Genomic DNA, 25,262 nt, shown 5'->3' with positions numbered 1-25,262 from the left:
GAATGATAATGCACGGCTGCATATTGCCCTTGCGGTCGGAGATTATCTCCAAGAAGTGGGAATCCATGTTCTTCCATGGCCAGCAAGGAGTCCAGACATGAACCCAATTGAACACGTGAGGGCCATGCTGGGACGGCATGTTAAGAATAGACGACCGAGACCAGAATCGTTACAAGAGTTGAGGCGAGCACTTGGCGAAGAATGGGAACTTATTCCTCAAGAAGACATTGCTAACCAAATTGAGAGCATGCCAAGACATATAGATGCAGTTATTCAAGTCAGAGGGGGTAATACCCGTTACTAAAAAGAGTTTTTAATGTTTAAGGCACCATAAAATGAAAAAACAGTTAGACCAAACGATGCCATAGTTATACGCCCTTTGTAATTTTTTGTAAATTTTCTCATCAGAGATTTTTTTTTCAAATGTTGTCGTATAAGGTGCCAAATGAAACATTATTTTGTTTAAATGGGTTTTGTTTCGTTTTGAAATAATTGGCAACAAAATGCAAGCAAATATAGAAGTGTCCGGTTTTTTTGTCCCTGAGTGTATAATTTTCACAATATAAATAATTATAGGTTGCATTTATTAATTGGTTTAATAATAATAATAATAATAATAATAATAATAATAATAATAATAATAATAATAATAAATGATGATAATAGTAATGCAGGGTTATTAGCACATGTTCTGAACACACTCACCTGACTTGAGGTACTCCATCGCCATCTTGACACCCTTGTCACGCTCTTCCTTGTTCGAGTCCTTCCCAAGCCATATGAAGATTGTATTCTGGGCGTCCAGCATCATCACGTCTTCAGGCACGAGGTCGGTCTGTGAGAAGTTCATGATCTCTTCCGCTGTAATTGCAACAATGAAACAATTTGGATATTGTGTGATGCATGTTGCAGATGAGTCAGATCAGTAGTAATTAACTTATCTACAGTCCAGTCTGTTTTCAAAATGAGTCTGTCCATTTTTATTCAGTTACTTGTTTTTGCTGAAATAGATTCATTTGAGTGATTAATGGAAAATGCAGGAATAATGATGTCAGAAGAAGAGCATTCGTCATATTATGTATCATAATTATATTTAATTAATTACGAGGGCTGTTTTTTTTTCAACCTGCGATGGTCCATAAGAAAATACAAGTGTAAATAACAAAATAAATTTATTACCAAAAGTATTTTTTATAATTTATAAAAAAATATATTAAATGTGTAGTAGATGTGTTGTTCATTAAATGAATTGCAATATAAATAGCAGGCATTTGTTGAGAGCATGTGTCGAATAATTTGGAAAAGTTGATACATCTTGATTACACAACTTGTGTTAAATTTTATATTACCTTGTTAACATGTTTCGGCCTGCTATTGGCCATCTTCAGAACTGGTTGTTGCTGCTCTTGACGCCTCTTGTTTTGTTTCCTGTGGGGGTGTGTTTGTGTAGTGTAATGTGAAGTCAAAGAGTGTGTGTGTTCTGAAATTGAGTTGTGTGTTGAGAATTTCATTTGGATGTGTTTTTGTGTGTCTGTATATTTCGTATTGTTCTAATGTGTTCAGTTTCTGGCTTTTTGGTTGGATGTGTAGAATTTCCATGTCTGTGTTGATGTCTCTGTAGGTGTGGTTAGCATTTGTGATGTGTTTAACACGTGATAGACACTAATACGTTTTCCGAAGGAAAAATTGAGTTGAGAGACAAATAGTGCAATTCTTGGACTGTACCTTTGAATACTCCTGAAGCATTGGAACACTGGAATAGCCGAGCGGGCATGGAATCTGTGGCATCGGCCAGGACCTTGTCGTTGGCATACTCTTCCTTCCCACCGATGGCTTCCCAGAAGTCAGGCTTCTCTTGACCTGCCACAATGTAAACATTTCAGTAATTAAGCTTTGTAATGGCTTGAGAATTGGCAACAATGCTACTAACTCCAGCCGAGACCTACGTTCTTGCTTGATTGTTCAGTGCAAGTTTCAGCTTGGTAGCAGGAACGTGTCTAGCTTGTAAGTGTGTGTAGTAGCGACACATTACTAAAAGAACAAAATCTCGTCTAGCGTTGTGTGATAAAGTTTTGTGTGGAACTCAATGGAAGTATAACAGCAACTTACGAAAAATTACAGAGGGCCTATGGAGAGCTTACTCTATCAAGAACACACGCTTGAAGCATTTTTTATGGTCATGAGAGTGTGGAAGATGAACCTCGTTCTAGAAGACCTTGTACATCCAAAACGGACGAAAATGTGACCAAAGTGATCTTGTGAGATCTGATTGATGGTTGGCAAGTGATCTGCATTTGAATCAACAAACTGATTGCTGACTTGGATGCTGGGCCATGACAATTCACACAGCCTTCACCCCGACTGAATTTTTGACCAGAAAAGCATTCCAGTTGTCAAACAGCACCCTGCTCTCCAGATATAATACGAGTATGTGTGACTTATTCCTTTTTCCGAAAGTCAAATGCTGCCTCAGAGATCGTCATTTTGGAACTGTGGATAAAATCCAAAAGTTGTGACCGACCAGCTGAACAGAATTCGAGTTGAAGACTTCCAGCACAGCTATCGGGAACGAGAACGTCTCCGATGGTGTGTGGCTTCCCAAAGGAACTACTTCGGAGGGGGTAATGTTCATTCGTAAGAAAGTTCTTAATAATAAAATTTTACAGTTTTTTATGGGGAGATTGGAGTTAAAGTGAAATTATAATGGCAGGTGGAGTAATTGTCTCATGCCTCCATGTTAATTATTGCATCAATGCTCTTGATTTGAACCAGGTACCAGTACCAAGCTTTGAAGCCGTTAGCCCTGTTAATTATCAGCATATTTATTTCCACTGTTTAAAGATTTACATTTAACTTAGGGTTCCCAGTCATCCTGCTTTTCCCAGGACAGCCCCATTTTCTGATCATATGTCCTGGTGTCCAGACTTTTTTTCAAATGTCCCAGGTTTGAATAGCCTTCCTAAAAAAAATGGATTACGAAAGTTCTTCTCTTTTCAATAAGTAGCGCTCCTGGAGACTAATTCATAGAACATTATTTATATTGCAATGTTAGTGATACTTAGAGTGATGTTCTTTTCTTCTCTCTCCATGCTTATGTTGGCAGTATTAGTTATAATTTCTGTTTCCAATTACATTCAGTATCATAGCATTATGCCGAAACGATAGCAACAGAAGAGAATTCCCATTCATCAAATGTGCGGATGAAAATGTGGAATGTACATTGTGCAATTCTAGATTTTGCATTTCACATGGTGGTCGGTTGGTAGTCAAACACGTCCATAAATCTGAGAAATACTTGAATACATCTTAAAATATTATCTTCACTCTTTTACAGTACCTATCGTCAAATTGTATTTTAATAATAATAATAATAATAATAATAATAATAATAATAATAATAATGGAACATAGGTTAAGGGTGTTTGAGAATAAGGTGCTTAGGAAAATATTTGGGGCTAAGAGGGATAAAGTTACAGGAGAATGGAGAAAGTTAAACAACACAGAACTGCACGCATTGTATTGTTCACCTGACATAATTAGGAACATTAAATCCAGACGTTTGAGATGGGCAGGGCATGTAGCACGTATGGGCGAATCCAGAAATGCATATAGAGTGTTAGTTGGGAGACCGGAGGGAAAAAGACCTTTAGGGAGGCCGAGACGTAGATGGGAAGATAATATTAAAATGGATTTGAGGGAGGTGGGGTATGATGATAGAGACTGGATTAATCTTGCACAGGATAGGGACCAATGGCGGGCTTATGTGAGGGCGGCAATGAACCTTCGGGTTCCTTAAAAGCCATTTGTAAGTAAGTAAGTAAGTAAATAAATAAATAAATAATAATAATAATAATAATAATAATAATAATAATAATAATAATAATAATAATAATTTGGAGGTTTGCCGAATGGGCATTAGGATGTATTTTTGTAATTTGATTAAAATGTGATTGTGACGTATGTGGTGGATTTATTTAAAAATTTGCAGTTTTTATTGTGTCCCTTTTTTTTTTTACAAAATGTCCCAGGTTTTTAAGTAAAAAAAACTGGAAATGTCCAAGTTCTTTAAAATTATATTATGGGAACCCTAATTTAACTACAGTATTTGCAATAATTTTTTTATTTTACTGTGGACAGAAGGAAAGGCCTGGAAGGAAAGGGGCGCCCGATGCAATAACTGAGAAAGATAAACTAAGAAAAGCATGTTTAAAAATTTAGAAGGAAGCAGGGGCGTATTTTGCGGGCTACCGGTGGTAGCCCAAGGAAATTACAAAAGAAAAAGTTTATAATATAACATAATGTTAATAATTTTGTATTATTAGTTTTACCATAGTAATTAAAATTAAAGTAATTGTTAGATATATTTTGTGTAATAATAGGGTCAGCGGTAGCCCAAACCCTTTAACCAGTATACGCCTCTGGAAGGAAGGAAGTAGATCTGTGGCCTATTTCTCTTAGGTCTCATCCCAACATTTGTCTTAACACCCAAGGGAGACCAAGGGAAACCATGGGCAGAATGAGTTGTGCTGGCGACAAGCTGATTGGCTTAAAAATTTACAGTACCTGTCTCATTACTTTTTAGACATATTTTGTACAATGAATACCTGTACAGACCGCACAAATTAAATTCCTGAGGAAAGTAAAGGATTGCACACTAGAAAGTCTGTTAAGAATAATTGGAGATGCGCTGCAATGATTACATAATACATAAAAGGGAATAAAGACATATACTACAGCATACTGGAAGAATGGACAATGATAAAACAGTTGCAGATCTGTTCTTTCAGAGATCCTTACCCTCATAGATCACTTCCTGCTCCCCAGGAGCGATAGCAGTGGCAATCTTCTTGGCCATCTCCCGCTCATCTCCCGTAGAGCCTTTACCACACCAGACATAAGTGTGGCCACCATTCTTTAGGAGGAAGACGTCGTTGGTGTTGAGAGAAGCTGCCCTGAGGTCAACCTGCAGACAGGAGTGTGAGATATAACTGCATACGGAATTTTATACAGAAGGAAAACAACAATTACAAGACTTGAAAAAACAAGACAAAGAGTAAAATATGATTGGAAAACTGAAGTGTCCACACTCAGGCACAAAGTGACATTAAGTCGGTAATATTTATGGGTGAAATCTTGAGTGCCCAGTGGGGGGGGGGGGGGGGCTAAGCCAATATTTACTTTTTAGGTTCATTTATTTATGTAAAAAAAAATATTTTTTTTTCTTCGTTGTTATATATACACTCTTTTAACACTTACTATAATCACTGATTAACTGTTAAGTTATTTAAACTAATAAATAACAACTTCGTTTCACATATCACAGCCATAACCAAACCACACAATTCAACTTACGCAGAACACATCACAAACGCCAACCACAACTACAGCAACATAGACACTGAGATGAAAATACTACACATTCAACCAAAATACCAGAAACTCTATGCTTTATAACAATACAAAATTTATAAACACACAGTAACATATCCACAACACATCCTAAACTTTCAATTGTATTTCAGAAAACACACACTTTTCGATACAATCATGAACACACTCCATCATAACACAAACCAGAAGACAGTGCTAGAACTTACTAGAATTCAGTACGATGAAAATAACATCGAAACTAGTCTATCAGGTACAATAACTTCAATAGACCCTGAGTGAGAGGGCAGCGTGTGCTCACCTGTGTGGCCCTGGTGTTGTGGCTGTCGTTTCCTCGCACCTGCAGCAGGAAGTTCTTGGGGATCTCGGTGTCCTTGGCTCCCTCACCTGCAAAACAAATTACTAGTTGTGTAACAGAACAAGGAAAATGGATTTAGCAGTAGCTACGTGAGAAGCACCTCACAGTTCAGTCAAGCTATCTGCTCTGCTGCACCGCGTTAAACTTGTTAAGCAAGAGAAAGGAGCTGCAAGCCGCAGAGTTACGAGGAGAGGAAAACAATAAGAAACTGCAAGAAGGAAGAGAAAAGAGGCAAGAATTGGAGGAATAAAGGAAGAAAAGAAAGGAAGAATGTATGAACGAATGAATCAACGGATACATGAATGAATGGACAAATGGATAGACAAGTGAATGGATGACTGAATGGACGAATAGAGAGACAAGTGAATGGATGAATGGATGGATAGAGAATGAATAACCGAGTGAATGGATGAATGAATGGATGAACGGATGGATGGATGAATGAATGAATGGATATATGAATGAATGGACAAGTGAATGGATAGATGAATGAATGGATGAACGGATGGATGGATGAATGAATGAATGGATAGATGAATGAATGGCCGAGTGAATGGATAGATGAATGAATTACCGAGTGAATGGATGAACGGATGGATGAATGAATGGATATATGAATGAATGGACAAGTGAATGGATAGATGAATGAATGGATGAACGGATGGATGAATGAATGGACAAGTGAATGGATAGATGAATGAATGGCCGAGTGAATGGATAGATGAATGAATGACCGAGTGAATGGATGAACGGATGGATGAATGGATGGATATATGAATGAATGGACAAGTGAATGGATAGAGGAATGAATGGGCAAGTGAATGGATGAACGGATGGATGAATGAATGGACAAGTGAATGGATAGATGAATGAATGGCCGAGTGAATGGATTAACGGATGGATGAATGAATGGACAAGTGAATGGATAGATGAGAATGAATGGCCGAGTGAATGGATGAACGGATGGATGAATGAATGGACAAGTGAATGGATAGATGAATGAATGGGCAAGTGAATGTATAGATGAATGAACGGGCAAGTGAATGGATGAACGGATGGATGAATGAATGGGCAAGTGAATGGATGAACGGATGGATGAATGAATGGGCAAGTGAATGGATGAACGGATGGATGAATGAATGGGCAAGTGAATGGATGAACGGATGGATGAATGAATGGGCAAGTGAATGGATGAACAGATGGAGGAGTGAATGAATGGATGAATCATTTGCATCATTTAAGGTTGAATTATCTTGTAGATACTGAATATGAATAAGCAGAAACAGTTGTTCACAGAGTCGGCCTGGATGGCACAGTCGATATAGTGCTGGCCTTCTGTGCCCGAGGTTTAAGTGTGCTTAAATGCGACAGGGTCATGTCAGTATATTTACTGGCATGTAAAAGAACTCCTGCGGGACAAAATTCCGACATACCGGCGACGCTGATATAACCTCGGCAGTTGCGAGCATCATTAAATAAATCATAATTTAAATTTAAATTCAGAGGGACCACATGCCGAAAACCAATTTTTCTGCATCAGGAATGCTGGGAACATATTTTTCCCCTATACTGCGCATTCAAAAGGTCTCGCCGTTCAAGGGGCCATCACTATAAAATAAGTTATTGCTGTTTGTATGTTACCATCAAATGCAGATGCCTTGCCACCCTGAAGGACGATCATCCTGCCGTCGAATATGGTGAGGAAGTGTGCCGGCTCCTTGCTCTGCACCACGCGGACCTGCACCGCTGCGCCGCCCAGCTTGTCGTCCAGCTCCACTGTCTTGAGGGCGGCCGTGCCCTGCTCATCCTGCGACGAGTGTTGGCCCTGCACACATCAGGTTCACACAAATAGTTGTTTAGGAAATAAGATCTGGCTTTCTCTTTGGGTCGGGGTAATTTGAGTATAGTGAGATAATTTGGGTATAAGTTACAACTTAGTGAATAAAACTTTAGCTAATCTTCAAACACATGCCAATTTAATATACAGGGTGAGTCACGAGGAGTTGCTGCCACTTATGGAACATATTTCCGAAGATATTCTGAGCAAAAATTGTCATATAAACATGGGTCCTGTTCTCATTTGAAGTTGTTAAAAAATACCTTTTTTTTTTTTCCTTTAGTTTTAAGGGGAAAAGAGTTACAAATAGAGAATGAACTATTCAGAAGTATACTTTCTGTAATTGGCTAGTATTCTGAAGCTAAAAATGTGTTGTTAATTCCATAATTTTTCAATTTTGAACTACAAAATTATATTTTTCTTATGGCTGCAAAAGGGTATCTGTCGGATACAGGGGGGAGAGCCATTAATCCTTCCCATTGAAGGCTTTAAGGAACCAACCTGGACAAATAACCAATGTCCCATCCCTACCTTCCCGTGGTGCAGCTGTTAGTAAGCATAATTTTACGAGCTGAACTAAAGGGAGGGGCTACTCATCCATTAGCACTGGTCAGCTTGATGAGTTAATGACTGAATTTGGTATAATTTTCCTCTATTCAATACCTAATTCCCTCTTTACCCTTTCCTATCCAGTCCTCTGACTGAACTCTTACTTTCTTCGACCCCGACGGCATTAGAGCATTCGAGGCCTAGGGGTTCATTTCACTTTCCTTCCTACTTTTCTGTTCCTAGTGCTGACCTGCTATGGCACTGAAATCGTCCTCCAATGGCTTAAGGAGGGAAGTTGGTGATCAACAAGATCTCCCAGCTAGGTCCAATGGACCCGTCGACCAACAGCAGGTGTGGTCCTCCAGACATTCTGGGGGTTGTGTGTGAATGAAGTAGCCACCAAAACGTTAAAATATGGTGTTCACTTAAATCGGCTACAACTTGCCATTTTCACTCAAAATATATATCAGTCCCCTAACTGCCCATTGTGCAACTCAAACCAAAAAATGGATTCGGAACACCTCAGAATCTGTGCTTCAGTGGCTGACCATGATAATATATTTGAAAAATATTGGAGTGCAAGAGGTCAAATGACTTTATTGTCAAACGTCTGGCATTAGAAAACAACAACAACATATTTTCGTGTGATCTGTAACAATAAGTTGTGATAAATGTGTAAGAAAAATGCAAAGAATGTTTTAATTAAAAATTGGAAAAAAAAAATCTGTACAAAGCAACTATGGAATTAAGAACACATTTTTAGCTTCAGAATACTAGCCAATTAAAGAAATGATACTTCTGAATAGTTAATTTTATATTTTTGGTCATACAACAGTAGGTGTTACACCGTTAGTCCATCTGGCATACTTCTGCAAGCCCACTAACATAATTTTCAATGAGTATTGTATACTTGCAAATTTAGAAAAGTGAACGGCTCTTTGTATTGAAAAAATGTTCTAATACGATTCCTAGTCACAAGATCTGCTCAAGAATTATGCAGGCGATGCAACAATCTCTAGTGTTGAAGTTCCGTGTCCTTCAACTCTTCATGGTTTAGTAGATCATGACCAAAAATGTTTGTTAAACAATCCAGTTTCTAGACACAATTTTTGCTAATGGATTTCAACCCATGTTCATGACAGGGAGATAAATATCTAAATTTATTCTAAAAACAATCGATAGTGGAGTACAGAGAAACCAGATTTCCCCTACTGGTATTAAATACCTCTTCATGACCAGAAAATTGATAGTGTCGAACAAATTATTATGAATTTTTTAGCAACATGCCAATAGGTAATACATTATCCTGATTTAATTTGCAGTCTTGTTTTATAATCAACCAACTGGAATGGAGGAACATAATTTCGGCTTCTTTCAACAGGATTCTATACTATTGGCATGGTCGTACGCAAAGGGAGGGGGGGGGGGGTGTTAAGGGATTTGAACCTTACCCCCTTTAACTTAAAAAAAATTACATATATTTCAATATTATATTGTTTCCATGGATTTTCCTGTAATGTAAAGTAAAGTGTCTTACTTATGATATGCAAATAATTATTAAATAAATAAATATATAATTATTGTCTAATTGTAATAATGACCCAAGAATTTTTTATTATACAAAATTAAACACGTAAGTTAAAATTTGTTAAAATTGGATGGCTGAGAAAAAATTACGTTTCAAATATTTTATAAGGATATTCATGAATATGTCTGTCTAAAAATCTGAAAGTTAGAATTTATAAAACAGTTATATTACCGGTTGTTCTGTATGGTTGTGAAACTTGGACTCTCACTTTGAGAGAGGAACAGAGATTAAGGGTGTTTGAGAATAAGGTTCTTAGGAAAATATTTGGGGCTAAGAGGGATGAAGTTACAGGAGAATGGAGAAAGTTACACAACGCAGAGCTGCACGCATTGTATTCTTCACCTGACATAATTAGGAACATTAAATCCAGACGTTTGAGATGGGCAGGGCATGTAGCACGTATGGGCGAATCCAGAAATGCATATAGACTGTTAGTTGGGAGGCCGAAGGGGAAAAGACCTTTGGGGAGGCCGAGACGTACATGGGAAGATAATATTAAAATGGATTTGAGGGAGGTGGGATATGATGGTAGAGACTGGATTAATCTTGCTCAGGATAGGGATCAATGGCGGGCTTATGTGAGGGCGGCAATGAACCTCCGGGTTCCTTAAAAGCTAGTAAGTAAGTAAGTATTCATGAATATGTTCTATTAGAACATAATATAATATTAATAAATATACCGTAACATAATAATAATAATAATAATAATAATAATAATAATAAACAAAATTTAAAATATCGGTAACGTAAATTGTAAACAATTTTCATAATGACCCCCCCCCCTTGACAAAATTCTTCGTACACCACTGACTACTGGCAATTCGTTACGCGTTTGAAGACAGGGCGATTAACTAATGTGTGGCCTCCACGATCCCCTGACTTTACACTCTGTGACTATTATCTATGGGGAACACTGAAGGAAAGAGTGTACGGAAAACCCACAAAACTTAGACGACCTGAAAAACAATATCCAACAGGAAATTGGCATAGCTCAGGCGGTAGCGCGTTTTCTTGTCGATCCAGAGCTGCGCTATGGCGTGGGTTTAATTCCCGCTCCGATCCATCACTTTGTTGGTCTTTTCCCCAGCTGTAAGGTGAATGTCAGGTAATCTGTGACGAATTCTCGGCCTCATTTCGCCAAATATCTCGCTACTGCCAATTTTACCGGGACTAAATAACCTAGTAGTTGATAAATATCGTTAAATAACCAAGAAAAAGCAGAAACTAGCCTCCATATCACGACGTGAACGGCAATGAGTGATGGGGAAATAATTAAGTCGGTGTCGGAAATACATATAAAAGGAAGGAGAATAATTTCAACAGCTTCTTGGACTAATTATGAGAGTAGAACATTACGTCACAATGAAGGCGCACGAAAGACGCGAGCCAGCTTGCCGAGAGCAAAAACTCCGTGCCACGGACCCGACCGAAGTGATCGCCCGTTATTATAGCCCAATATACATATAAATAACTTTATGCTCGACCATGCCGAAATGTAGTAATTATACACCTGGTAGCAGTCCTTTAATGCATGTCATTAAAGTACACCTACTCATTAAAGTACAGGTGTCCAGCCAATGGCAACTCAGCTTACAACTGTTCAGCCAACGACAAGTCAGCTTTGTACCGTTATAAAACCGCAAGTATCGATTATTCTCGGATATGAAATCGAAAGAGAATTAGCGAAAAGTCACGGAGGCTGGAAATCCAATACTGTCGCAGAAGGTTATGTTCTGTTACTATAATAATTAGCGTTAATTGTAAATAATATTCAAATAAATTCAATTTGTCATCTCGTTTTTCAATGTTTAATTTAATTTCAATGTTATAACAAAGTTAATATTTAGTTTACTCTGTACGTTCTTATAGGCTACCAAGGTCAATGTGAACATCTGTTCCTCGGAAAAAATCAATACTTTCGCGTCTGCGCATATCTCAAAATTTACGAGGTATTGTTCAAGGTCAGTTAGATACAAATAAAATGAATAATTTCAAGTTAGAAATATGGTCGAGCATAAAAAGTCGTATGAAACTCGCCTATAATGGTAATTAAGAAGCTCGTATGAAAATTATGAAACTCGCTTGCGCTCGTTTCATAAACATCCATACTCGATTCTTAATTATTATCATTATAGGCTCGTTGCATAATGTACTATTATAATCTAGTGCAGAAAGTAGGTACAATCTGCTAAGTTTTTTTTTTTTTTTTTTTTTTTCCAAACTGAAACCATTCTTATTTTTCTAAGTAATTTACAACGTTCTGAAAAAAAAAATCAGCTTCGTCCTTAAGCGCACTGAAGTATAAACATGTAATAAATTAGTTAACCGAAGGGGAGCATTTTGTGTCCCGCCAAATTGGGACATCTGGCAACCCTGTCTGCCCACAACTCACCAGCCAGTAGTAGAGGATGCATTTCTCGGTGCCTCCCGCCGAGTAGGTGTACTGGACGACGTAGCAGTCCCCGGAGAAGAACACGCCCTTCAGCTTGTCCGGCACTTCGACCAGCTGGAAGTTCTCCACTCGCCACACGGTCTTCTGGCCCGTCCCGTCGTCCACAAGCTGGGACTCGGCCGCCAGCTTCGGCTTCTCGTGCAGCGTGGAGGCGTCGAACTTCTTGTTGTTCACCGTCGTCGCGATCTTCCCCACTAAAAGTGCAACGAGGTCTCTTAGTACGGTTCCGAGTTCAAGCACAGACCGGAGATACGAGTTTTAAAATGGCCTGAATTAAGACCGTGTCCCAAAGCTCAAGTATAGGCCCATACCAGTGGCGTAGCATGAAATTTTGAGCAGGGGAAGCTAACTCAAGTTGTCTTTCATGCAATATGAGAAAACGTATTACAAAAATACAGTCTTAAAATAACTTAGGAAAATATTTGGGGCTAAGCGGGATGAAGTTACAGGAGAATGGAGAAAGTTACACAACACAGAACTGCACGCATTGTATTCTTCACCTGACATAATTAGGTACATTAAATCCAGACGTTTGAGATGGACAGGGCATGTAGCACGTATGGGCGAATCCAGAAATGCATATAGAGTGTTAGTTGGGAGACCGGAGGGAAAAAGACCTTTAGGGAGGCAGAGACGTAGATGGGAGGATAATATTAAAATGGATTTGATAGAGACTGGATTAATCTTGCACAAGGATAGGGACCACTGGCGGGCTTATATGAGGGCGGCAATGAACCTTCGGGTTCCTTAAAAGCCATTTGTAAGTAAGTAAGTCTTAAAATAAATAGTAGTCAATTTCAAGTCAGCAGTCGAAGATTGGTTGGAACATCGTAAGTAACACCAATAAGGCATGACCTCAAATGATACGTAATAAAATATGATTTCACGGTTTACACATAGGCCTATCTCTTAACAAATAGACACGTATACGTATAACATTAGCTCACTCCTTGTCATACTTAGAAAAATCACAATATTAGTATCATTACGTAAGTATGCGTCTGTCTTTTGGTTGTGTCCTTCATTGACAGCAAGGGAGTCGGTCATTTGTTTTTTTAAATCACACTTTTGTTCGTAAGTCAAGTCTTGATAATACAATTGTCCTAAAAAAAATTCGAGTAAATTAGTGTCAGGAACTGTTATTTCGCTCATTATTTATTATATCAGCCACAATGCACACTAACACTTCAACTGAACACAACTGACGAAAAGGGATAACTCGGAAACTACTTATTTTAAATGTTACAGCTAGCTTCTTGCGAGCCTTGCGACTAGGATAGTTTAGTTAGAAAGGGATGGAAAATCTGCGGGGTGGATTACACAGAAGAAACCGGCCTGCTTAGAGGCTGGTGTGTGCAGGCTTCTTCTTTACTGCTGCATCACAAATAATCCTGAGCTGCCGCATCACAATATTTAACACGTAAATATAAATTCTATTAAAATTAATAAATAATTTTCTCCATAAACTGCAGGTTTATTATAAAATTATTATTAACTGGGGAAGCTAAGCTTTTTAGCTTACATTGACGCTACGCCACTGGCCTATACCTACTATAATTATGCTAGTGACTAGCAACTAGCTGACTTGTAATCTACACACTGGTGAGCTTTGAACATGTATACTAGAATCGTGGCCTTCTTCATAGAGTATTTTTCTGAAAGCCATGAAATTACGGTACAGCACTAAATTAAGCATTGTCCTAATGTGGTTCAATTACGAAATTTTAATTCTGTGATTATAAACAGTTTCCAAGTAAAGTTCACGAAACTTGATAATCAGGTTTATGAACTGAATGGTAGTTTCCTATACCCTAGAAAATAAACGTAGAAAGATGTAAAAATGTAAAAGATATCTATGAAAACTACGTTTTGCTACCAACAATCGAAATATATGTGGAAAAGATAAGGACCTGAAATATTACAATATTTAAACCAAAAAATGTAATGCAGATACCAACAATGTCATTGTTCAAAATTAACGTGCTATTCTACATTGAACTCACATTTTATTTGCAAAGCATCTTCAGATTTCATAACTCTCAATTGCTAATGAAGTATCCATGTTTGTTTAATGCCCAAATCAACAATCAAGCAAACATTTTCGTTTACTAGCTACTACGGACTTCATTGCTATGCACTACGTAGCTGGATCGTAACTTCTGATGTCACATTAGGCTATTTAGTCAACAATCTAGTCAATTTCTGTTGTAAATGTAGCTTTGAGACACGGCTTTAGTAAGGCCTAAACAAGCCTGTAAGTCCAAGTCGTGGTATCTCTGCTATTTAACTACGTCTCTTTTCTGTCGTGGTAGCTATGTATACAAGGTTTTTCCGCAGTGGACTTACCAGTATTTTGCCTGCCCAGCCCAGATGTCTGATTGCGCTCCTTCCAGGAAGAGAAAAGCATTTTGAATTCGACAGGCTCCCCTCCGTCGACAACTCGGGTCACAGCTGTGTTGTCGGGATATCCCTTCTTGGTGACGTAGCCCTGGGCGTTACGCATCGCCTCCACCCGCTCCTTGGACGACGCTTTCCGACCTACCCACACCCAGATGCCAGCAGCGCCGTTGTCAACAATGAAGGAATCCTGAGAGAAAACAAAATGTATCAGGCTGGCCACTTTAATAAACAATTTATGATTTTCATTCAATATGTTTGTGAATCTACCCTCAAGGCCTCATAGATTCAGAAATATTATTAACTTTAGCGAGAAGTGTTGTAAAGACCAAAACTATTTGTATTGTATTGAATACACACAGAGTTGAAGGCAAGGTTTCGTTCAGCTCGTGGCTGACGTCTTTCTCGTTAGCCACGGTTCATCTTGTATGACGTCACACGAGGTGTGCTTTTTTTGGTAAACATAGAAGCATTGAAGTTTGTATTATGATGATGTGACTGTGATTTAAACACAAACATTAAGTGGTTTTTCCATGTCTTCAAATAAAAGTAATTAATATAAACCATTAGTGAAACATATTTCTGTGTTGCAACGTTTGCAGCCTACTTACTGGTGTCGCATTGTTGTTGAGATGTGGAGGCTTGCTGTTACGAAGGCAGCAAGCATTTTGTAAGTTATGTGAACGATTTGAACGGCCAAATTATATATATATATATATATTTTATATAAATTAATTATTATAATATAAATAACCCTATTTTTTAGTAAATTAGGTTATTTTATTTAAATAATTAATTTATATATATACATATATAATATCTTATATTATTAAAAAATCGAATTACCGACAATTAACAGGAAATTAATCATAAATATCAACACAGAACCATTAAAAAAATTCTCTTAAATACAAAAAAAAAATAAAGTGCCTGAGTAAAGGGTGTCAGGTTGTGCATCTAATTACCGTTCAAGTAAGGAAAAACCCATTTCAACATTTGATTTTCCTTGTGACAAAGAAAGACGAAAAAAGTGGATTCGTGCTGTACATCGTGCAGATTTTGAAGTCGGTAAATATACTTATGTCTGCATTTTATAAACCTTTCCGAAATGAAAGTCGAAAAATGGATATTGATTTATGATAAAAGTACTAGGCTATAGTGGTATAGAGTTAATAACTGTTGTTTGGAAGTTCTGCCATATTACGGGAAACATTTTGGGGACCACCCATTTTGGAAAATAATTGTCTAATTGTGTACTCGAATGCAAAATAACGACACATACGGCACAATGATTCTCCCGCAGACGCCAAAAAGCCCAGGTGTGGTGGCCTAATTCATTTGAGCTTTTATTGTATTTGAAGTACATATTAAGTTGTATTAAATTATTTTGAAAATGTTTATTTAAAGTTTAGGTACCTGGAGCTCTGTTGCTTCATTTCTGTCTTATTATTTAAAGAAACAATCGTATTGGTATAGGGATTACTCTATCTGAGTGCGAGGTATAGCACATCTGTTGTGACGTCACGGGTGCCGGTGTAAGGTCTGTAACTTCACGATGGCCGCGATGTTGCTCATTGCCGTTGTCATGCAACTGACGTCAGATTCATTTGAGACTCTGTCGCTTCACGGATTGAGGGGAGAGGATGGTATTTTTTTTGGTGAAAAATGTGTAAATTAAAAAAAAATTCTTTAAAATACTCTGTGATATGTGTGGAATGCATAGCATAACATTTTGTGGGTATTTGTGCCCTTATCGGATGTTGAGTCGCCATTTTTAAACTTCCTGCGTTATGGATTTTTAAATCACTCGTCCACTTTTATTGTTGTTTCCGGTAAATTAAATTTAAAAAAAAAATCTTTAAAATACTCTTTGATATGTGTGGAATGCATAGCATAACATTTTGTGGGTATTTGTGCCCTTATCGGATGTTGAGTCGCCATTTTTAAACTTCCTGCGTTATGGATTTTTAAATCACTCGTCCACTTTTATTGTTGTTTCCGGTAAATTAAGTTAAAAAAAAATTCTTTAAAATACTCTTTGATATGTGTGGAATGCATTGCATAACATTTTGTGGGTATTTGTGCCCTTATCGGACGTTGAGACGTCATTTTTAAACTTCCTGCGCTATGGATTTTTAAATCACTCGCCCACTTTTATCGGTTTCCAGTAACTTCATTTTTTTTGCTACATTGCCAGACAAAAATGGATATAATTTCTGAACTATTAAAGACTATTAGGAAACGTTTCTCTGTAACAGAATTTTGTTAATTGATTTCATTTTAAAAATACGTCCGTTTGTTTGCAAGAAAGGAAATCAGAAAATTGTTATTAAATTTTAATTGTTTATTTTAAAAACGTAGGGACTAATATCAAAATTCTGTTACAGACAATTTGTAGATCATGCTCTTGCAAATACATTGCAAAAAAAAAGTTTGAATCTATCTTTAAAAATGGTTTAAGTATATCGGTTTTAGTACAATCCTGTATTTGGTATATTTTTTTCAAATTTGGGCCCCCAAATATTTTTTTTTAATATTTATATTTGGTTGAGTTGCCACAGCTATGAGCTCTCTACATACAAAAAATTAATATTTTACACCAAATAGGAAGAAAGTTTTAAAAAATACCATCCTCTCCCCTTAAAATGATTACAAACAAGACAGATGAGGCCCACCTCTGACCGGAGGTCGCTCTGTTCCAGAGGGCCCGCCTTGACCTCGGTGACCTTGTAGGTGCCGTCCTCGTCGCTGCAGTGGTAGAGCGTGAGCGCGCTGTGGTTCACCTGCTCCTGCTCGTCGTCGGCCCCCGCTTCGTCTGCGGACTTGACCTTGCGGTTCCCCAGGTTCAGGTGGGCGTTGAACACCGTGCGCTCGCACACCGGCAGGGAGTTCTCTTTGCCGTCGTCCAGGAACACGACGGAGCTGGCGTTGTGCTCTTCCCTCAGCTTTGTGGCTACCTGCCAGTAAAACACATGTAAATCGTTATTCTCCCACGTAAGATGGCAATTACAAGCAAGTCGTTGACTTTGTGTTTGCAATAATTCGCTATTCTTCAGTGAGCCAGAGTTGTTCCTGTATGCCTAGTAGGTACATAAATCAGCCAGTAAAATAAGCATATTTTCCCTGGACCAAGAATACAATACAAATAGATCACAAATTATTAAAACATCATAATACTATTTAAATCCAAGTAACGTTCCTGAGCAAATCTCCACTGCATTGTTAGCAGTCATTAATTGAAGGAATAATTTTTTGGGGGGAGGGGAGTGCAATAACTCAGACAAGAACAGCTTGACTTGTTACTTTCTAAACAAATTAAAACAAGAGTCTTTGTCACACCCGTTATACAGGGTGATTCACGAGGATTTTTCCGAAGGCATTCTGAGCAAAAAAAAAAAAACTCATATAAACATTTGTCCTAATCTCAATATTTTCAGAGTTACACTAATTTGAAGTTGTTTGTAAAATACCATTATTCTTGAGTTTTAAGGGTAAAAAAATTACAAGAAAAGAATGAACTATTCAGGAGTGTCATTTCTTTAATTAGCTAGTATTCTGAATATATTATTTTAATGTACCGAAGTACATATATTTCCATGCAGATATTCTGTGTCATAATACGTTGCATGGAAATACCATATGTACTTCGGTACATTAAAATAATATATACGATATGCGTAAATCACTTCGTGATTTAAGATGGCGCTTATTCCGTCGGATCCCGGCCAACTAGTCACTCATAACGAGTGCACCTCAGCACATGTGTGGACTTCGGTCCCACGTTCATAGACATCTATGACGTAGTGCAGAGGGCGGCCACTAGAGGGAACCCAAGAGTTGGAGTTCTGTCCGACGCCGGGGTGGTATCCGGTGTGGCTTAGTGGATAAAGCATCAGCACGTAGAGCTGAAAACCCGGGTTCAAATCCCGGCGCCGGAGACAATTTTTCTCCGTTCCATTACTCTTACATTGTAGTATTCTGAAGCTAAAAAGTGTTGTGAATTCCATAGTTGCTTCGTACAGATTTTTTTTTTTCGATTTTTAACTACAAAATTACATTTTCTTACGCATTTATCACACAATTGTTACAAATCACGCCACCCTTGTAAATTCTTTAAGACTGCACATTAGGATGCATAATTAAACTGTAAAGAATAAAGTTCCTAAAGTCGTATGATTTGTAACAATTTTTGTGATAAGTGCTTAAGAATGATGTTATTTTTAGTTAAACGTTGAAAAACAAAATCTGTACAAAATAATAACAACACATGTTTAGCTTCAGAACACTTGCCAATTAAAGAAATGACACTTCTGAATAGTTCATTCTCTATTTGTAATATTTTTTAAATCTTAAAACTAATTAATAATTGTATTTTACAAACAACTCCAAATTAGTGTAATCCTGAAAATATTTAGATTAGGACAAATGTTTTTATTATATTTTGTGCTTTGATTGTCTTCGGAAATAAGCTCCGTAAGTGACGGTAAATCCTCGTGAATCACCCTGTATTTTGAATAAATTGGTTATTTATTTTATTTAAACACTTTTAAACAAAGACTAAGTTATTTGAGACATGTGGCCTGTAATTATTTGTCTTTATTTCGGAAGCTTGTTGGAAAAATGGCGGTCACACTTGAATTTATAGTTATAATAGTAGTAATAATGATGATAATAGTAGGCCTAATAATAATAATAATAATAATAATAATAATAATAATAATAATAATAATAGATACCTCTGAAATAAAATCAGTTCCATTTTAATTAAATAACATTTTTATTTAAGCTTTATATAAATTTGGACGATTTCAGAAACCTCCTGATTTTTTTAGTAGGTCTAATTCCGTATACTAATGCAGTAAGTCCTACATGGAATAATGCTCAAAACTTACACAGAAAATACTAAAATCCCTTTAATATCTATAGTGAGGAGTGCAAATTTCCGGTTTACTAGCAATAATGATTAGTTTTTTTTTAATACTGACACCTACTGACCTTGGCAGCTTGCAGCTTCTCTATATTGTTGGCACTTCTGCCAACCCACACGAACACAATTTCTTTGGTATCTATAATGAAGACGTCGCCACTGTTGAAGTACTCCCAGCTGATCGGGTGCTGGGTGACGGTAGGTGAACGCTTGCCCTTAATGTGGAACAGGCGGGGCTCGAACGTGTCAGTCACGTGGTTGAAGCCCGACGCGGCACCTCCTTTCAGCAACCTGCAAAGTTCACCGAGGTTTATTTGGTACAGTTCCACCAACAAACGAATTGTTATCGTTAATGGATTTAAAGTAGATATGCAGGCAATCCAATGGAAACAATGTGATCCAAACAATGGACCTTTATACTGGGTAAGCCGCCTGCGCCTTACTTATACAGAGTTCTGCAATCCCGCACATTCACTTTCAATTCCGTAACGCAGTACCTACCCGTAATCATACCTTGAATGCAAAGGCAGTAGACTACTAGATCAGGTGGTTAAGGCATGTAGCAGTGGCGGCTCCTGCATATTTCTTAAGAGGAGGAAAGAAGTTAACAGCGCAAAATGACACTTTCTTGAAAGAAACAAGCTACAAATTAGCCTACATGCATACATGTAAGACTGCACCCACCCACGTGGTCTGTGTTGCCACATGTACATTTTACAAGTTCAGTATCACATGCTTTTGAAGAATATCAGTTCTTATAAATTCATACTACCATTATTGTTCAAAGCTGCCGGTGGCTGATTAATTTTTTATGTTAAAAATGATGCAGTTCGCAGTACTTTCAATTTCAAATATATTTGTACAAAACTGAGAACTTGGCTGTTGTCCTGTCTAGTAGACAATGAATGGAAGTGAATTTCAGAGGCCAAAAAGATCTGCGATACTAACGTAGAACTACTTCCTCTTTGTTTTATATAAATCCAACTTCAACTTTCAGATATCCTCGAAAGTTTCAAACCATGAATATAGCTTATATATAGTGCAATGAATATATTTTTATTTATAATTTTAAAAAAAGTTTATATGGTGTCTTTCACAGCTTTGCGTTAAAACTGTTTTTGTTGTATCTCCTCCTAGATGTGTTACAGTCTGGTTGAATACAGCATCGTTAGATGGCAGTGGTAGCGAGCTTGCTGCAAGACCAGTCGGTTTCTATTTCCCGCCCATACGCTGATTCAGAGGAGGATCTCCTCCCTATCCATTCATTTACTTGCTTTAAAACTCTGCTTCTTTCTCTGGCCGCTAGCGCGCTGTTGTCTATGTGTGTTAACTGCAGTAAAGGAGGAATGGATTGACTTTCCTCCACACAAACAATCTCGCATCCTTCTCACAGTTTTCTAGCAGCACATGAGTGCGCGTGGTTTAAAACTAGACCAACCGAGGTTTTTGTTATAGCTGTGAACTTAAAAATTATCGAATCTTCCTCGAATTTCAAGGCATTTATTTCATTTGGTATTTACTTTCAAAAGAAGAAAAATGTGAGGAGGACGTTCCTCCCTTCCCTCCCCCGAGGAACCGCCACTAGCATGTAGCTAGTAATAATGGGTTTGCTGGTTTGGGTCATATGTTACTTAATGCTCTTGTTGAATGTGGGAACCACAGTCTAGTATATACAGTCACGAAGCTTGAGTTGTGAGGGTGCTAGGAACAATAGACTGTGCCGGTACTATTTCGCATTGTCTGTGATGAGGCGATATTAGCGATCCTAGTGGTTAGCAACTATCTACGGATGCATATTTACTACGTATTGAGCTTCGTGACTGTATATACTAGACTGTGGTGGGAACCCCGAAACATTCCACATATTTCCTTCTCATAGATTCTAAGCCAACGGTGAAGTACACTAATAACTTAAATACTGGTACTTATAAATAAATAAATGAACAAAAGAGTGAAAGGAGTTGAGTGTATTAGTGATTTATTAGTGAGTTAATTAATTAGTCAGTGAGTTAATGAGTTAATTAGTGAGTTAATGAATTTAGTTAGTGAGTTTATGAATGAATTGGTGAATGAATTAGTGAGTTAATGAATCAGTGAGTTGGTGAATGAAGTAGTGAAATTAATGAGTGAATGAATTAATTTTTGAGTTAATACATTGGTAAGTTAATTAATGAGTGAGCGAATTAACTTTTGAGTGAATTAACTAATTTTCGAGTTAATGAAGTAATTAGTGAGACAGTGAATGAGTTAATGAGTGAATGAATGAATTTTTAAGTTAATGAATGAATGAATTAACAAGTGAATGAATTTTAGTGAATTAATTAATTTTAGAGTTAATGAATAAATGAGTTAATGAATTAATTGCTGAGTCAATGAATTAATGAGTCCATGAATTAATTTTTAAGTTAATGAATGAATTAATTAATTAACGAGTGAATGAAGTTTTAGTGAATTAATTTTCGACTTAATGAATGAATTAGTGAGTTAATGAATGAATTAGTGAGTTAATGAATTAATTTTTGAATAAATTAATTAATTTTTGAGTTAATGAATGAATAAATGACTTAATGAATTAATTAATGAGTGTATAAATTAGTGATTTAATGAATTTAGTTAGTGATTTAATTAATTAGTGATTGAATTAATTTGGTTAATAAGTTGAGTTAATTAGTGAGTTGATGAATTAATTTTTGAGTGAATGAATTCATTAGTGAGTCAATGAATTAATTAATTTTTGATTTAATGAATGAATTAGTGAGTTAATGAATTTGGTTAATGAGGTAATTAGTGAGTTGAATTAAATAGTGAGTCAATGAATTAATTATTTATAAGTGAATTAATTAATTAGAGTGAATTAATGAATTGATAGATAAATCGAAGAAGTAAAAAATCACCAGCACCGAGCGAGTTAAACGGTTTCAACAGCGCAAGAAAAATGCGTGGCTTGTTCCACTGAATGATTTTCTGACCCAGCTATCGAACTTCTGCCTGGACTGACCGGAATCTTAATTTACTTTTGTTCAAAACAAAATTTCTTAATTATCTTCCATCACATGACGTAGTTATACGCAAAATCCTGCGGCTTAATAATAATAATAATAATAATAATAATAATAATAATAATAATAATAATAATAATAATAATGGCTCAATCATATTTGAGAGCCTGTATTATTATTATTACTTACTTACTTACTGGCTTTTAAGGAACCCGAAGGTTCATTGCCGCCCTCACATAAGCCCGCCATCGGTTCCTATCCTGTGCAAGATTAATCCAGTCTCTATCATCACACCCCACCTCCCTCAAATCCATTTTAATATTATCCTCCCATCTACGTCTCGGCCTCCCTAAAGGTCTTTTTCCCTCCGGTCTCCCAACTAACACTCTATATGCATTTCTGGATTCGCCCATACGTGCTACATGCCCTGCCCATCTCAAACGTCTGGATTTTAAGTTCCTAATTATGTTAGGTGAAGAATACAATGCGTGCAGTTCTGTGTTGTGTAACTTTCTCCATTCTCCTGTAGCTTCATCCCGCTTAGGCCCAAATATTTTCCTAAGCACCTTATTCTCAAACACCCTTAACCCACAGTCTAAGACATACAGTCACGAAACTTCAACACTTTTTCTGCCAACATTCGCGACACTAGCGCCCAAGCGGCAGGCAAGGCACTGGCCATAGTCTCGTTCAGCCAGCACGTGCTTTAAAGGGATGCGAGATGTTATAATAACGTTTTAATCATGCATCGGAATAAAGGCAATGTGTGCAATGACGAAAATTGCAGTAACAACAAGTTTAAATCTCCGAATTTGTCGTTATTCAGATTCCCTAAAGACGAAGAGAAAATTATAAATCAGTCATAACCAATAATCCACGTTGTAGGTAGCCTACGTATTGTGTTCTATAAAACATTATTATTACTTATCAGTTACCTATTTGTATGTCAGGAAGGAGAGTTTAAATAAAAACAAAGTAAATACCTGTTACAGTAGTATATTATTTTTTTGTAGAAATCATATGTGTAAATGTGTAACCATTCCGATTTTGGATAATGTATCTACAGTTTTTAATGCAAGTAATTCCATACTTTTTGTATTCGTGTTTTTTTTTTCTATATATTTTTCAAAAGTTGAACGTTATATTGCATTCAAGTAGGAATCATGGTGTTAATTTTTCAAGAATTCATGGAGTATTGTAATCCTTTTGCAAAATATTCACTTCTTGAATAAATCCAGACTGTGTCGATAGATTTCTGATGTGTTGGTGTAGATTCATGTGGCAGACGTATTAAGTTCTCAAGAGCCTTTTTAAATTTAATATAAAAAGCAATCTTTTCTATAATAATTTGTATGACTGGTATTGGTGTTGATTTTACATTCCCAGTGATTATTTGAGCTGTTCAGAGCAGAAGTGGTGTAAGTCAAAATTAGTTAATGAGATTTAAATAAATATTCTGTAAAATACAGCGCAAAGTAGCAATTAATATATCCTTCGTGCTATTCACTGACTACTAATAGTTTAAATAAATTCAATATTAACTGCTACTTTGCGCTGTATTTTAAAGAATGTTTACTTTAACCCTCATTACCCATTTTGACATACACCACTTCTGCTCTGAAAATAAAATTAGGCCTACATTTTCTGAGTTAATTGAAGTCACAATTTTTTCAACAAAATTGTGTGTTCATTTATTTGTTTTCACCTACGTCGTATTAAAAGTAAGGGCATGTAAATTACGTATTATATAGGTAGGATAAGTTAAAATTAGGCATTATGTGTGAAAACTGGAAATGTAATGTAAAATGCGGTAAACTTGCCATAAACATTTAAACCATAATATCAGCACTATTTGTCACTCAAAATAATAAAGGAAATACCGGTTCTTAAGAAATGAAAAATAATAAACTTCATAAATCAATGTCTGTCATATTAAGGTTTAAATCTTCCCCTTTTTTATTTTCAAGTTACCTCAGCGGCCGAGTTTACCCCAATTTGCGGTATGGAAAATAGTTAACTTCTCAGGAAATAGGGAGAGGAGTTCACCACGCAATGTAACCTACAATTTTGAAGCTACTAATTTTGACTCTTCTCACAGGAAATATAGAGTTCTAATGATTCATAAATATATTCAGGAATGAATTTAATTAACCATCCACGTACGAACAATTATATTATTTCAAACCATGATACGTGAACAGTTCCATGATTCAGTTGTAAGGAGCAGAAAGAATTACGTTTATTCTCATCTTCTGAAACTTGTAGTTTAACTGCGTGTGAAATTCTTCTAGGATTCTAAATTAAAATTAATAAGAATCATATACACTTACTGTATAGCATAAAAATATAAAACAAATTACGCAAAACCCGTTTTCTGATATGTTATCATATGTCGTGTGCACACTTTTAACTTGCCTGCCGCTAGAGGGCTACTGTCGCGCCAGCTGTCAAATGTTGGCATATTTTATACGTATGAGTTGCGTGACTGTATGTCTTAGACTGTGCTTAACCTATGTTCCTCTCTCAGAGTGAGAGTCCATGTTTCACAACCATACAGAAGAACAGGTAATATAACTGTTTTATAAATTCTAACTTTCAGATTTTTGGACAGCAGACTGGATGATAAGAGCTTCTCAACCGAATAATAACACGCATTTCCCATATTTATTCTGCGTTTAATTTCCTCCCGAGTATCATTTATATTTGTTACTGTTGCTCCAAGGTATTTGAATTTTTCCACCTCTTCGAAGGATAAATCTCCAATTTT

General features: G+C 36.7%; 1 protein-coding gene across 2 annotated transcripts in view; it reads right to left on the bottom strand.

The window, feature by feature from the left end:
* The window catches only part of LOC138711043 (advillin-like), a 99,335-nt gene that overhangs the window by 12,671 nt on the left and 61,402 nt on the right, over window positions 1–25,262 (bottom strand). For both annotated transcript variants that reach the window (XM_069842340.1, XM_069842341.1), the window contains exons 5-13: window positions 19,565–19,787; window positions 17,245–17,526; window positions 14,519–14,759; window positions 12,113–12,366; window positions 7,388–7,571; window positions 5,690–5,775; window positions 4,798–4,963; window positions 1,726–1,860; window positions 706–861 (exon numbers count right to left, since the gene is read on the bottom strand). In XM_069842340.1, coding sequence (XP_069698441.1) covers window positions 706–861; window positions 1,726–1,860; window positions 4,798–4,963; window positions 5,690–5,775; window positions 7,388–7,571; window positions 12,113–12,366; window positions 14,519–14,759; window positions 17,245–17,526; window positions 19,565–19,787 — 1,727 coding nt within the window. The remainder of the gene's footprint in view (window positions 1–705; window positions 862–1,725; window positions 1,861–4,797; window positions 4,964–5,689; window positions 5,776–7,387; window positions 7,572–12,112; window positions 12,367–14,518; window positions 14,760–17,244; window positions 17,527–19,564; window positions 19,788–25,262) is intronic.

The sequence above is a fragment of the Periplaneta americana genome, chromosome 12 (genome assembly GCF_040183065.1).
Source record: "Periplaneta americana isolate PAMFEO1 chromosome 12, P.americana_PAMFEO1_priV1, whole genome shotgun sequence".
Taxonomy (NCBI): Eukaryota; Metazoa; Arthropoda; class Insecta; order Blattodea; family Blattidae; genus Periplaneta; species Periplaneta americana.
The sequence above is the reverse complement of the archived record's forward strand: the minus strand, read 5'-3'. Positions and strand labels throughout refer to the sequence as shown.